The 13,179-nt window shown below is 41.8% G+C and overlaps 1 protein-coding gene across 6 annotated transcripts in view; it reads left to right on the forward strand.

Annotated features, from left to right (window-relative positions):
* DENND1A (DENN domain containing 1A) overlaps nt 1-13,179 on the forward strand; it is a 465,276-nt gene that overhangs the window by 272,841 nt on the left and 179,256 nt on the right. For all 6 annotated transcript variants that reach the window (XM_036329707.1, XM_036329706.1, XM_036329703.1 and 3 more), the window contains one exon: nt 2,827-2,872. In XM_036329707.1, the coding sequence (XP_036185600.1) occupies nt 2,827-2,872 (46 nt within the window). The remainder of the gene's footprint in view (nt 1-2,826; nt 2,873-13,179) is intronic.

The following is a 13,179-nucleotide window of genomic DNA, read 5'->3' on the forward strand; positions in this document are numbered from 1 at the left end:
TTTTCAGAACACACCTAGAACTACCCAGTTACATATTTACTACTTTGAGATGTTAAGGAGATTCTGGGTTTCTTTTTTTTCCCCCTTCTTCCCACTTGGAATTTGTAATTAGTATATCTGCAGAGCAAAAATTCAGTAGATTCAGGGAAGTGTTTGAGGCTTTGTAAGCAAAGGACAACAATGTAAAAGGTATTTGTCTAAATTTGCATTTGTATAAAACATGGAGCTGCTGTGATTTCAGAATAAATGTGTTTTAAATATTTTCTAAATACAGAGCTGTTGCAGCCCTAACAATACTTGGCTAAGAAACTACATTTCTATGATAGGCCATTGTTACTCCTTGGAAAATAATTGGGTTTTTTAAAAGGCCCCCTTACCAATACTGAGGAATGTGTCCACTTTGTCCCTTCTTGCATCTGCAGTGCTTTCTGTAAGACTCCTCTTCCTCTCTTTCAGGATATCATTGTTTTTTATTGCAGGACAAAAGGGCATGGCATTAAAACCGACATATTTAGAATTCTAGAAAATGTTTCTTTTTCAGATAAGAGCCTGTGTTTGTGTTGAATTATACAGAGTCTTTTGCTGTACGTGTTTATTTTCACTGCTTTCTCACAATTGTTGGAATGTTTTTTTCTGTGCATTAATTCATTGATTGGAATTTCAGTTTAGAAATACTAATTAAAACTCAGCGTCGTTGGTCAATTGCAGTATCAAATGTAGGAGCTAGAAAAGTTGATAAAGATTTGATTAAACATTATGGATTTTTTTTTTTCTCCCTTCTATGTGTTAGGCTGTGCTCTGGACACATTAACAAGTGGCCATTTTTCTGGAATTCTGCACTCTTCCTGCTTCCTTTCATTATATTAGGCAAGGTTCCACTAGATGAGACATTTGTACTCCTAAGACTTCCTGCCAGGGTTCAGACTTTGTATTTTTGACATTGAAGCTGTCGTTTTCCTGAAGCTACTTAATTAGAAACACATTCATTTCAGTGTACACTGGAAAAAACTTGGACAGCAGAGCCAGGCACACTGGGAAGTTTGAGCATTTGTGTAGCTGGCAGCTAAACTAATGGTTTACAGTTTAAGGGGAAAAAATATCGTAGGGCATTTCCTTGCCCCTGGAAGCGAAGAGAAGCTGAATGTGCACAGCAGATACCTATTTTTAAAAGAGAGAAGAGGAAAAAAGAAAAAAGACAACTCCACTTTCACTGCAGTTGTGTATATAATTCTTTCTTCAGCTATTGTCAAATACAAAAGTCTTCTAGGAGAATAGTTCCCAAACTGTGCTGCTAATATTCAAGTCTGTTTTACAGGCTTCCAAGATATATTACTGCTGAGATCTTAGTAAGGAGGACATTTTATATTCTGGGGAACGATTTTTGCTTGAAGAATTTTATTTGTCAAATGGTAATGAGGGAATTGTGCCCTTTCTTATTTTTAAATGTTTGAGCAATTTTAAAATGCACAACTGATGTTTTAGAACCTTCATTGCCTATCCATTGCTTCAGGATAAAAGCCTAAACTCCTTAGTATTAAATTGGAAGCAAACCTCTCCTTTCTCATTTCTTACCACTCCGTGTTTCCCCAACCCTATCTCCAAGAAAGCCAGCCTGCAGGTCTGCTCCCACTCTCCCAGCTGCCCCAGAGGAAAGGTACCTGGTCACCTCAGTCTGAGCCAGATATCTTATCTCTAGGCTCATAAAATACCCTTTGCACCTTTCACAGGATGTATCACACTGGAGAGACATAGAAAAATTGTCAGTCGCTCCCTCCCTCCTTACTCCTTGACCTCCATCCCCTACCCCCAAAAAAAAGGTCATGTAGGAGGTGGGCCTAGGGATTTTAGGTTTGGTATTACAAAGTCTGTCTGGCACAGAGGAAGAGACTTTGAAGTCAAATTCTAGGTTTTCCATTTACTTTGTTCTGTGGCTTTAGATAAACTCTCTGGACCTGTCTCCTCATTTGTAAAATGGAGATAATACCTACCTTGTATAGTTATTGTGTGGATTAGCAAGATAAATTTGAGCTTCCTTATATAATGCTCAGCACATTTGTCATTGGTAAGTAACATCATAAGTGATAATGGTGGGGGGGGGGGGGTGCACAGAATCCTGAAACCAAAGAAAGTCAATCCATGATGCCCAGGCTTTCAAACTTTTGGAGTTGGGTTATGGTCTCCTGCTCAGTCTCCAGCTTAGGAGCCCACTGCCCTGTGAGTGACGTCATGGGAAGGGGTTTTGTGAATTGTAGTGTCATCCAATGGCCTGTGTGCAGTTGGGGAGGAGGTGCTTACTGGTTGTTCTCTATGTGCCTTTTCAAATCATAGTGGACAGTTAGATCACATCTCTTGATGGCAGAAGGAAACAGCAAATAAAAAATCATTCTTTATTCAACCTTGTTAACTGCTTTTCCTATTATAATTGTGGCAATAATAGTTCCCATTTGTACGAGGAACTGTACTAATCACTCGATGTATATTTTCTCTTGTTCTGATAGCAACCTCTACCAGTTTGCTTCTAACATCCCATTTTAAAGATGAGGCAGCTGAGACCAGGCAGTTGCCTAGCTGCTGTTTTAGGGACTAACGCCAGAGTCAGTCCTTCCTGCCACCCGTGCGGCTTCCAGTGCTGCCTGCATTTTGAAATTCTTCTGAAGTTTCTAGGCTTGGGAACAAAATGTCACATTAGGATTTTTGTTGTGAAAGGAAATGTAACTGTGCATACGTTTATTAAAACAGTTTTTCTCCAAATAGTGAACCATCTGTAATTTTCTGTCGGAAGCAACAGACATTAAAGCAGCTGTGTGTCTCTGTTTCTCTTCGCAGTGCTCCCATGCCCTACCTCATAGGAATCCATTTAAGTTTAATGGAGGTAAGTTGGCACCTTTCCTCCCTACATCTCCCTACTTGGCCGTTTTGTTTTGAAAAGACACAGTGTTGGAATTCACAGCTCTCCACGTGGGAGCCTGTGGAAGCAGCGCTTGGTGCACAATGCCCTCTCAGGGGCACAGAGCTGAGCGGTCCACTTAGACCCTTTCCCCTGGGCCCTTGTTCCAGTGTTTGTCCTCTCTGCATGGAGATTGTCAGTTTTCATGGGGGAGGGAGCGAAGTTCCAAGAGGCCGGAGGAAAAAGGTCCTCAAGGGTTTGAACAAGGGAAGGGAAATGATTTGCCTTTCAAAATGATGTTTATTCTAAACCACTACAACAGTGTTACATTTTTTATTGTAGAAAATGTGGTGTAAAAATATAGAGAAGTATAAAGAGGAAAATTAAAATTATCCAAAATTCCATTATTCTAAATTCAACCAGTTAGCATTTTACTGCTCTTCCTCCTAGTCTTTATTTTATGAATATATATTTTGTATAAATGTACCTAATTGATATGCGTTTTATATATAGTTTTGTTTTTATATGTCACTTAATATTATGGCATGGGGATTTCAACATGTTTTTATTTATTCTCAATAAGAATCATTTTCAGCTTGCTACCTGTCATTCCACGGTTTGGATATATCACAACTTAACCATTTTCTGTTGTTCTAGGACATTCAGGTTGTTTGTACATTTTCACTAATATAAGTCGCATTTCAGTGAACATCTTTATGCACAAGGTTTTATCTGCATTTTACTTAGTTTCTTAGCATAGCGCCCGTAATGTAGAAATGCTTGGTCAAAGCTATGACTGATGACAGATTGCTTTCTGCATGGCTGTACCAATTAGATAGCAGTTCTTTTAAAGGACTTATCTGGGCTTTTGTGAGTGCCATTGATTTGTAGATATGAACCCCAAGCTTTTCCCTCCTCGGGAGAGAGCTTAAATTTGTACTAGAGCAAAATGGGGTGGGAGGTGGGGGGCTTGCCTATTTTGCACAGGAGATAAGCTCTCAGCGGAAAAATCTAAAGCCATATCCGTCTGTGATGATGCTTTGCATGTCTTAAAGGAAGTGCTACTTCTCTTCTTCTGTTCCCTTCATTTCACGTCGACGAGGACCACCTGCTTCTTCGCTAACTGTTGCACACTGCGCTATTGTGCTTACGAAAATGAAACAAGTTGGTTATCGAAAAACCTGTTTGTTTGACATTGAGAATCTTGATCAAAATAGACCACAGAAATCTGCTCAAATTTCTAATTTGACAGGACGGCCATGTGGCTCCTACATTCTGTTAACAGTTCCTCCTTGTCATCACCCAGCCCTGAGCACATACAGTACACAGTTTATGGACTATCTTGGGTGGTGTATTTAGATCAGATTGAAGAGATTTCTTGGGTGTTTTACCTTTGTTTGTCAAATTCAGGGGTGTATTTAAAGCTCCTGTGTGAAAATTTTAAATTGAACACCTTCTAATAGGCCGTCAGTGCCAATTGTTATAGAGTTTGAAACACTAATCTAAATACCATTTGGTCTGTTGGAGTGCACAGCTCCTTTCTGCCTCTCCTCCTGCCCACCAGACTGTGCTAGCAAGGCTGTATCAGATTCCTTTCATTCCTGGTAACATCAGCATTGTCCAAGTTTCTAGTTTCTGCCTGCTTTTCTTCTACACATGCCTGCCCTCAGTCATCTTGTTTAAGGCTTTCTATTTCAGCTATCAAGGTAATGTCAATCACTCTCAGCTGTGATTCTAACTAGCATGGCTCTCTCTGAACACAGGTCCAAGCGTTTCAAGTACCAATTGAACTTCACCTAGGTTTGCTACAGATGTCTCAAACTCAGTGTTTTACACACACACATACACACACACATACACACTACATCACCCCCCTTCCGGTGTTCCCAGTCCCTGTGAATGGTACCAATGCCTGCAAAGTCACCAAAGTGGGACACACTGAGCATGGCTGAGTACTCCTCTTCCTTGTTCTTTCTAAATAGGTACCAACTCTCTGACATGTCTCTCGCCGTGTTCCTTCCTTACTGCCTTCATTGACTTTTTATTTGCTTTTCTTGGATTCTTGCAAAGCCTTATTCATTCATCTGCTTAGCAAAATGAAAGCCTCTTAGGTTCCAGACATTTTTATCGGTCCTAGAGGTATGAAGGAAAATATAAAATCCAGTTCATAGTCCCGGCATTTAGTGGGTTGACTTCTACTGGCTCACTCTACCTTTAGTGGCCCTCCTTCCAGTCCTGCTCTGCACCACCCCTGAGTCTGCTCAGTCCCTTTGCTGCTGCCAAGCCTGCTGTCCTCTCAGTGTCCCTTGTTAGCCAGTGTGCTCACCGATCCTAGCCATCTCCACATTCCCACACCTCTGCATGGCTAAGTCCTGCCCTTCTCCAGCTCTTTCAAGAAATCCTCCCATTTTGTCATCGTCTTTCTCTTACTGTCCCTCTTGCTCTGGGTGGTAGATGTTTGCTTCCCCAATCCTCTTCACCATCCCTTGGAGCATGAGTTCTTTGGGAACAAGGACTGTCTTTTATTTATCGTGGTGTCCTCAGCAGCTGTCAGGGCACCAGGCAGGTGCTTTCAGAAAAGAAGGATGAGTGAATGCCTGGGAAGCTGAATTCGGAGCACATGTAGAGCCCTCCAATAGGCATCAAAGTTTTCGGAGAACCCAGCAAAGATGGACAGAGTACATTATTTTACTTTCATATGATTGTAAGTAACTTAAAAGAAGGCCTTTTGTTTATAAAACATGAGATGCAAAATATGCATAATTTTTTAAACTAGCACTTGCGACGGAGTTTTGCACTTAGGTGAGTGGGAGTGAGTCGACTCTGCTCAGCCTTTGAGAAGCTTTAAGTGAGAAGATTCGGGAAGCACTGGCCAAGATAAACCTTAGTTCTGTCAATTAGCTAGAGTAGAGGGGAATTTGCCATGCTCAACTCCTGCGTGGTCAGCTCAAAAAAAAAAAAGAAGAAGAAAAATAGTAGTAGACCACATTTGAAGCCAGCTATGACACTTTCTGAACAAAGTAGCATTTCCTGGGTGTGCTGGGCAACCATGAACTTCCAGTCTTGGAATTTAGTCTTCTCATCGCCTCCTGTGGATTTAACTCAAACTTGGGCGGTCTAGTCGTGCTTTTTGATTGGGTTTATGTGGTTCTGTATACCCTTCAAATGAGAGGGCTGCTTCCCGTGAGATTCCTTCCAGGAACTATGGGCTGTAATACTGGGGGAGGAGCTTGTTCCTAGGGCCACAGGAGACCTGTCTAAGGAAGGAGCTTGGGAAGGCCCATCTCCTCCCACATTCTAGTTTTCTTACTGGCAATTCAGCAAGAGGCTTATTTTTGACTGTCTTGTTATTTTTTTCTTGAAAGCTATAGGCACCTTATTATGCCTTTGCATATGTGCCAGAATTTTTTAAACTTCAAATGAATGTGGCAGATGTTCATAAAAGTTTAGAAAAAGCTACCATAGGAAGACTTTTTAACCATTTTTATGACACTCAAATTTGTTTCACAAAAAGAAATATAAGTTATAACCTAGTGTTCTCAAAATACGACTTTTTTGAAAAAAGGTTATTTTGGGGAAAGACCTAATTCCAGTCTTAATGCTCTTACAGGAGGCCCTTTGCTGTTAAATGGTAACCTCATCCTCTTACAGAGCCTGCCTTCCTTGTAAAGTTGCACGTATATAGCTCATCATCATTCTTATCCCTCCTTCTGCCTTTTTATATCGTTCTTTCCTTTAAGCAAACATTAATTGGAGTCTAGTGGTAAGTTAGCAGGATAGCCAAGGATCTTGGCATAGACCTAGTTTCTTCTTGGAGAGAATAATCATGTTAGCTGGCAGCTAGGAAATACCAAAATGTGGCCTGATTACACAGTGACTGTTTCCTTTTATTCTCTCGACCTCAGTTTAGTTTAGGAATGTTTCTGTAGCCCCTCTTCTGTGCCATGTCTGGTAGCATGTGCTTCTCCTCTTTGATAAATGAAGACCTTCCTTTCTAAGCCTCACAAACAATGCTTGGTGCACAGGCCTCAGAGTGACATCAGGGTATTTTATATCATTCCTGATGATACAATGATTAAGAAGGAGGATGGAGAGGTGGTAGCAATGACACAGTTCCAGACAGAGGCTCAGCTTTGTCTGTAAATGAAACTCCACCTACACATGAGCGGCAGTGAAGGGAGCCGGTCAGCAGGAGGGTTCGGGATTCTGGCTCCCCTACCTCCTGCTTGCATGACCTTAAGCAAGGTCATTGACCGCTGAGCTTTTTTCTCACCTGTAAAACGAGGGCAATGGCTATACCTCCCCTATGGGGTTGTTGGAGGATACGGTGAGATGATGGTTATCAGTACCTGGCACCTAAAGGATTCAACAAAGGCCAACAATCATTGCAGTTTTTATTTTGTCAATGCCCCGAAAGCCACTTACATTATTAAGTTGATGGCTTTAAAATTGTGTTTCAGGGACTTTTAGGTTCCGGGGATCATTGTTATCATTCTCATTTCCTGGGGAAAGAGAATTCGAACAAAACTGTTTTGTGCCTGCCCTGTTTCCTCCATGTTTGCAGGGCTGTACCAGGAATGGGTGTGACACTTTTGTAGAACTTGATAAATTTACTAGCAGTCTCCTGTTTGCCCACCCCCTGCTGTAAATAAGGCATGGTACTTTATCTCTCTGTATCTTGATTTCTTCATCTGTAATAGCAGCCAGTACCCACCTTTTAGGATTTTGATGAGGCTTACGTAAATGAGCCCTGTGTATGTCCAGCATAGCCCAGTATCTGGCCTGCAGTCGGTGTGCAGTAAGCATCCCTTCGACAGTCATATTTTGAGAGCCTTCTGTGTGCCAGCCATGGCCTCGTACTATGAGTCTATAAACAATAGTGAATGTGACATAATCCCACCTTCACAGAGGTGTGTCTAGAGCAGGTGTAAACAAGTAGAAAGAATTGCAGTGAATTTGGGATGCCATAGGCTCTGGTAGGGCAGACACTGAACCTGGCCTTGAGGGCTGTGCCTCTCAGAGGAAGGGAATGCCTAAACTGACATCTAATATTAATAAGAATTCAGCCAGGGGAACAGGTAGCGGCATCTACAAAGACTTAAAGTGTTGCCCATGGAGTTTTCCAGGAAGTATGAGTAGTTCAGTGTCTGATAGGAACATAAGTATGAAGGGAGAGAGGAGAGCTGAGGCAGGCAGGCAAGGGCCAGCCATCCAGGGCCTTGTAAGCCGTGTTAAAGAGTCTGAACTTTATAGGGCAATGGAGAGCCATTGAAGAGTGTAAATAGGGGAGGGACATGGTCAGGCCTTCTCCTTCTGGGCCATTAGAAACCCAGTCCTTCCATATAAAATGCTTGGAAACTGCTTAACCATGTTAATAAAGTAAGTTGATATTTGTAAAGATCAAGGTAATTCTTAAGTAAATTACACACCATGACCACGTATATAAAATTCAGATGTGTTAGCGTCCCAAACCCAAGCTTCCGAATGGTTCCCTTGCTACCAAGTCGTGGCAGAGTGTTTTTAGTGATGGCTTTCTTCAAGGTTTTAAGCACCACTTTTACTAGATTCTGACTTTTCCTCTCTGTTTCCAAGTACTTTTTATGAATCAGATATTTTTTCTACAGCCCAGTTTGAGGATATAAATTTAGGCTATATACTAAGTGATAGTTCCAGGCAATAGGAACAGGGGGAGTGAGACCCAGGTACCTTGTGCACAGGCTCACTACCCCTCCCCCCACCCCCACCCAGTGCAATTTCAGGAGGCCTGTGACAGGTGCACGCAGACCCAGGCCAAGCTCACAGCAGTCCTCTCCCTCTCTCACCATCCGTATCTGGGAAGGCTTACCTGGGGCTCTTGGAGCTAATTTTGCAGATGCACCAGCTGCTTCCAACAGCACTGAGCCACCATCCAGGCACAGCATCCAGGTGCCGAGTCAAAGTTCCCTCTTGGTCTCTGGGATCCATATCTCCCCAACCCCCCAAGGAGAAAATCTTTAATCCTTTGTTTGCTTGGGGGGATATTTATTTTTAAACAGTGTCATAGTGAGTGAAGAAGAGTGTTTCCTGCTTACCATTGCACCATTTTCATTGCAAGACTCCACCGGTAGACAGTGGCAAGATGCTGTGATTGGTCCAAAACTCTGAGCCAATACTATATTCCCTTATCAGTGGTGACTTGTTTATGTATCCTCACAAGAAGTGAAAAATTGAGAGTTATTTGCTAGTGCTAATTAATTATGTTCCTGCTTTATATGATTAATTTGCATGAAAAATTCCACCTGGTAGTTTCGTCATAGGTTCATGGAGAGAGCTTCAGCAAGAAAGGGAGAGGGCTGGGAAGAAACTGACATGTGAGTCCTTGCTCAATCCAGACACTGTGTCAGGTACTTGACCTGTTTCACTTGTGAGCATTTCTCAGAATCTCCTAGGAGCTATCCATATTTGCAAATGGGGGACGCCAAAGCTCAGAAATGCAATATAAGTTGCATCCAAGCCCTCAGTCCTCTGAGCCTCTGCTCTGTGCACCCTCCCATCAGGCTGTGTGTATTATGCCAGCCCTGCCCCAGTTCTGGGCAGAGAGGCCCTTCCTTTGCCAGAGCTTTTCCTTCTCAGGGTGGCCTTAGTGTCATGTACTGGGAGCTGAGGTGAGGAAAAGGAGCGCTCGAGTCTGGCAGCCTCCTATTTCTCTGGAGAAAAGCTCTGTGCACACTTATGACTAGGGCTGGGTTACTTAGCCTCTCTATGGCTCCATTCTTTCATCGGAAAAATTAATATTATATTATCCATTTCAAAGAGTTGTGAGAATTAACTTACATAATGGATGTGAAGAGCTTTTTAAAGATGCCATACAAAACATTATTCTTCCCAATTGGTAATCTATATATATAAAAGCCTAAGCAACCGTTACGACCGGTCGACTGGTCGCTATGATGTGCACTGACCACCAGGGGGCAGATGCTCAATGCAGGAGCTGCCTCCTGGTGGTCAGTGTGCTCCCACAGCCAACCTCCTGCGGTCCCTCTCCCCAGCCAGCCGGCCCCGATCGGCCCTGATGGGGACTGGGCGAGATGGCCTCGATCAGCCCGATCACCAGCCAGGCCAAGGGACCCACCCATGCATGAATTCGTATAAAAATAAGAGGCAAAGTTCAAATCAGTGGAACCCTGGCGTTTGCTTAATTATATAAAGAAAAAAGTGATTGGACAGTAAGTGGTTTGGTTTTGCTTGAGTTTCTTAGCATGTTATTTGTTATCCTGGAAATCATCACATGTGAGTCTGTCTCATCCAGAGCATTTGGAAGAAAAGCTGAGCAGCTCTGTTCACCTGAGGGTCTGGAGGTGGTCCTGCATCTCACCTGATGGGTTTCCCCTGGCGCTCCCTCCTCTGTGTGTCTGCATTTCAAATGAGCGTGATCTTAAATGTCACTTACCCTATTGTTGGAATTAGTTAATATAAGACAATTTAAAGCTCTACTAGTAATTTATGTAATCAAAGGAATAAGTACTTCTGGCTGATTTCAGTATCTCTTGTAGCCAGTACATTTTCAGGCTAATTTGTTGTGATTGAAATGTTCTCTTGTGAGATGAGATGAGCCTCTGTTATATTTCAGAAAAACTGAGCAACATGTGAGGGAGAATCCCAGTAGAAAAAATGTGAAACCATTATCGATGCGTTTGTTTTCCAGTTATCCTATCATTACTTAGACAGTCGTCATATGTAAGTTCCATTTAGCAGTGTTAAAACGGACTTGAAAGAAAACGTAAAGTTTATCATTTGTTACAAGGAGAAGCTTGAACTAATCAAATTCCAGTCAGATGAAGATACAGAGTAGTGTATCTTCAGGACACTACGTAGCAGAATGGAAGGACTCTGGGCTCTATGTTATGTGGACCCGGATTCAAATTCTAGCCCCACCACTACCAGGTGACTTTGAACAACTCTTTGTTTAAATGGGAGATCAGTTTAGCAGGGGTAAAGGCTTGGTGACTGTCGCACCGGCTGACCACTTTGTACAAATTACTATTATGTTCTCCTCCTAAGAGGTGCCTGTTGGAAGGAAGTACTGCACTTGAGCCATATGATTTCTAATTGTCACCCCTTTGAAGGCGATGCCGATTTTGCAGAAGGAACGTTAAGGTGCCTCTCAGAGCCTCAGACCCCTTGCTTATAAATGGCTAGGTTTCCCACTTCATAAGAGTTTTTAGTAAGGAGTAAATGAGCAAATTTGTCAGGTACCAAAAAAGTAAAAGTTATTATAGCAGTCCCCCTTATCCACGGGGGACACGTTCTAAGGCCCCCAGTGGATGCCTGAAACCACAGATAGTCCTGAACCCTGCACAGGATTGGGAAAAAGTAGGTTTACAGTTGTATGTGAAACACAGTTTATGCTTGTATTATTATTAATTATTGCATTATTTTTCATATGAACAACTGTAAACTTTTACCCCACCCATATATACTGTTTTTTCATATAAACATACCTATGATAAAGTTTAATTTATAAATTAAGCATAGTAAAATATTAATAATAACCAATATAAAATAGAATAATTATAACAATATACTGTAATAAAAAGTATGTGAATGTAATATCTCTCTCTCAAAATATCTCAACTTTTCCATTTAATATTCTTGGGCCATGGTTGACTGCAAGTAACTAAAACAATGGAGAGCAAAACCACAGGTAAAGGGGGACTACTGTATATGTGTATCAATATTATATGCGTGTAGAACTGATCATTTTTCTTTAAAACAAGCTAAAAGACATCTGCTTAAGATGGGCTCTGCAGCGGGTGAGGGTAGGTGGAAGTGGGCAAAGCAGGGATTAAGGGGGTGGTGGCTCGGAAAGAGACTTTGCTTTGGGCGGTGGGTGCACAATGCAGCATGCAGATGATATTTTGTTGAGTTGTACACTTGAAACCTGTATGGTTTTGTGAACCAATGTCACCCCCCAATAAAATAAATAAATAAGTTTCGTATGCCCCCCCCCCCAAAAAAAAAGATTGGCTCTGCCTTTTTTTCCAGCCCCTTTTTGTGTTTTTTAATGAGTGGCTTTCCAAACTTGACATTAGCTTAAAGGCACTTTTAACTGAGCACAGCCAATAGGACTGGTGACTTCTTTTCATAAACTCCTTGTAAGTGATTAGGGGCGGGGCCGTTGGGGGAGCTAAGAGACCAGCAGCGTGATGATTGAAGAACGGTACCCTTGGCCTAGTCAAATCCCACTTGGAATCCGGGCACATGTGGTTTCGCTTAACACCATGCTCAGTAAACTCATGGTATGGGTTTGTGACCATCAGGCATTTGTTGTTGATGTGAGGTCACCACAGTGGGGGTGTTTGTCAACCAAATTAAACTTCCTCTTAATGACCTAAAATAATTGATTCAGAAGGCCTTTAAGTGAGCCACGGCAGTGTGCAGGCAAGCTGAAACCCAGCATTTTCTGCACAAATGATTGCATGTTATTGTTTAGGATCTTTTTGTTTGGGGGCAGGCAATGAGCCTGAGTTTGAATCCCAGGTCCACCATTTGTCTGTGTGCATCTTGGGCAAGTTACTGAGCTTCTTTGCATGTGTGCCTTAATGTCCCCATCTGCAGAATGGGAACAACTGCCTTAAAGTGATGACAGTTCAGAACAGTATGACTAAAGTTCCATGCACATTAGTAGACCCTCACTCAACAGTAGGTATTATTATTAATAAAGTATTTCCAATAGGTATCTCTGAAGAAACTAGTTTAATAATTTTGTACAAAGTGGTCAAACTCTATGTAGTAACCATACCTTTTTTTCCTGCTAAACTAATCTCTTCATAAACTGCTCTCTGTACTAAACGTGAACATCCATAGAGAAACATGTGACTGAAACTGAACTCTATAAGCCTCCCCTTACATATCCTTTGATTCTTACCTAATCTCAAAGTGAATTTAAAGTTTAATATTTAAGATATATGCCATTGTAGACTACAAAAGAAGTGGAGTTTTTTCTTTGCAATTGAATTCAGATATTAATGACTAGGCAAAGAGTGGGGCCACCATGTTATGTTTGTTTAGAATCAAAGGCATTGGCTCAGGGCTTTTCCTAGGAATGGTGAACAGTGACACTAAAGTTTTCTTTTGTGGTTGGAAGTTATCAACATTCCACAGGTTTATGTGTCCTGCCTAAAATTCTTCCCTCCATAAATCCAAATATCTGGAAAAAACTAAAAGTTTAGGACTGGGGTGCCTAGACTCCTGGACACATCTTTAACCAAATAGAATATGTTGAACCTTGGCATCAATTGCTTTGAAAGATC

Source organism: Myotis myotis, unplaced genomic scaffold, assembly GCF_014108235.1.
Source record: "Myotis myotis isolate mMyoMyo1 unplaced genomic scaffold, mMyoMyo1.p scaffold_m19_p_12, whole genome shotgun sequence".
In the NCBI taxonomy this organism is placed as follows: domain Eukaryota; kingdom Metazoa; phylum Chordata; class Mammalia; order Chiroptera; family Vespertilionidae; genus Myotis; species Myotis myotis.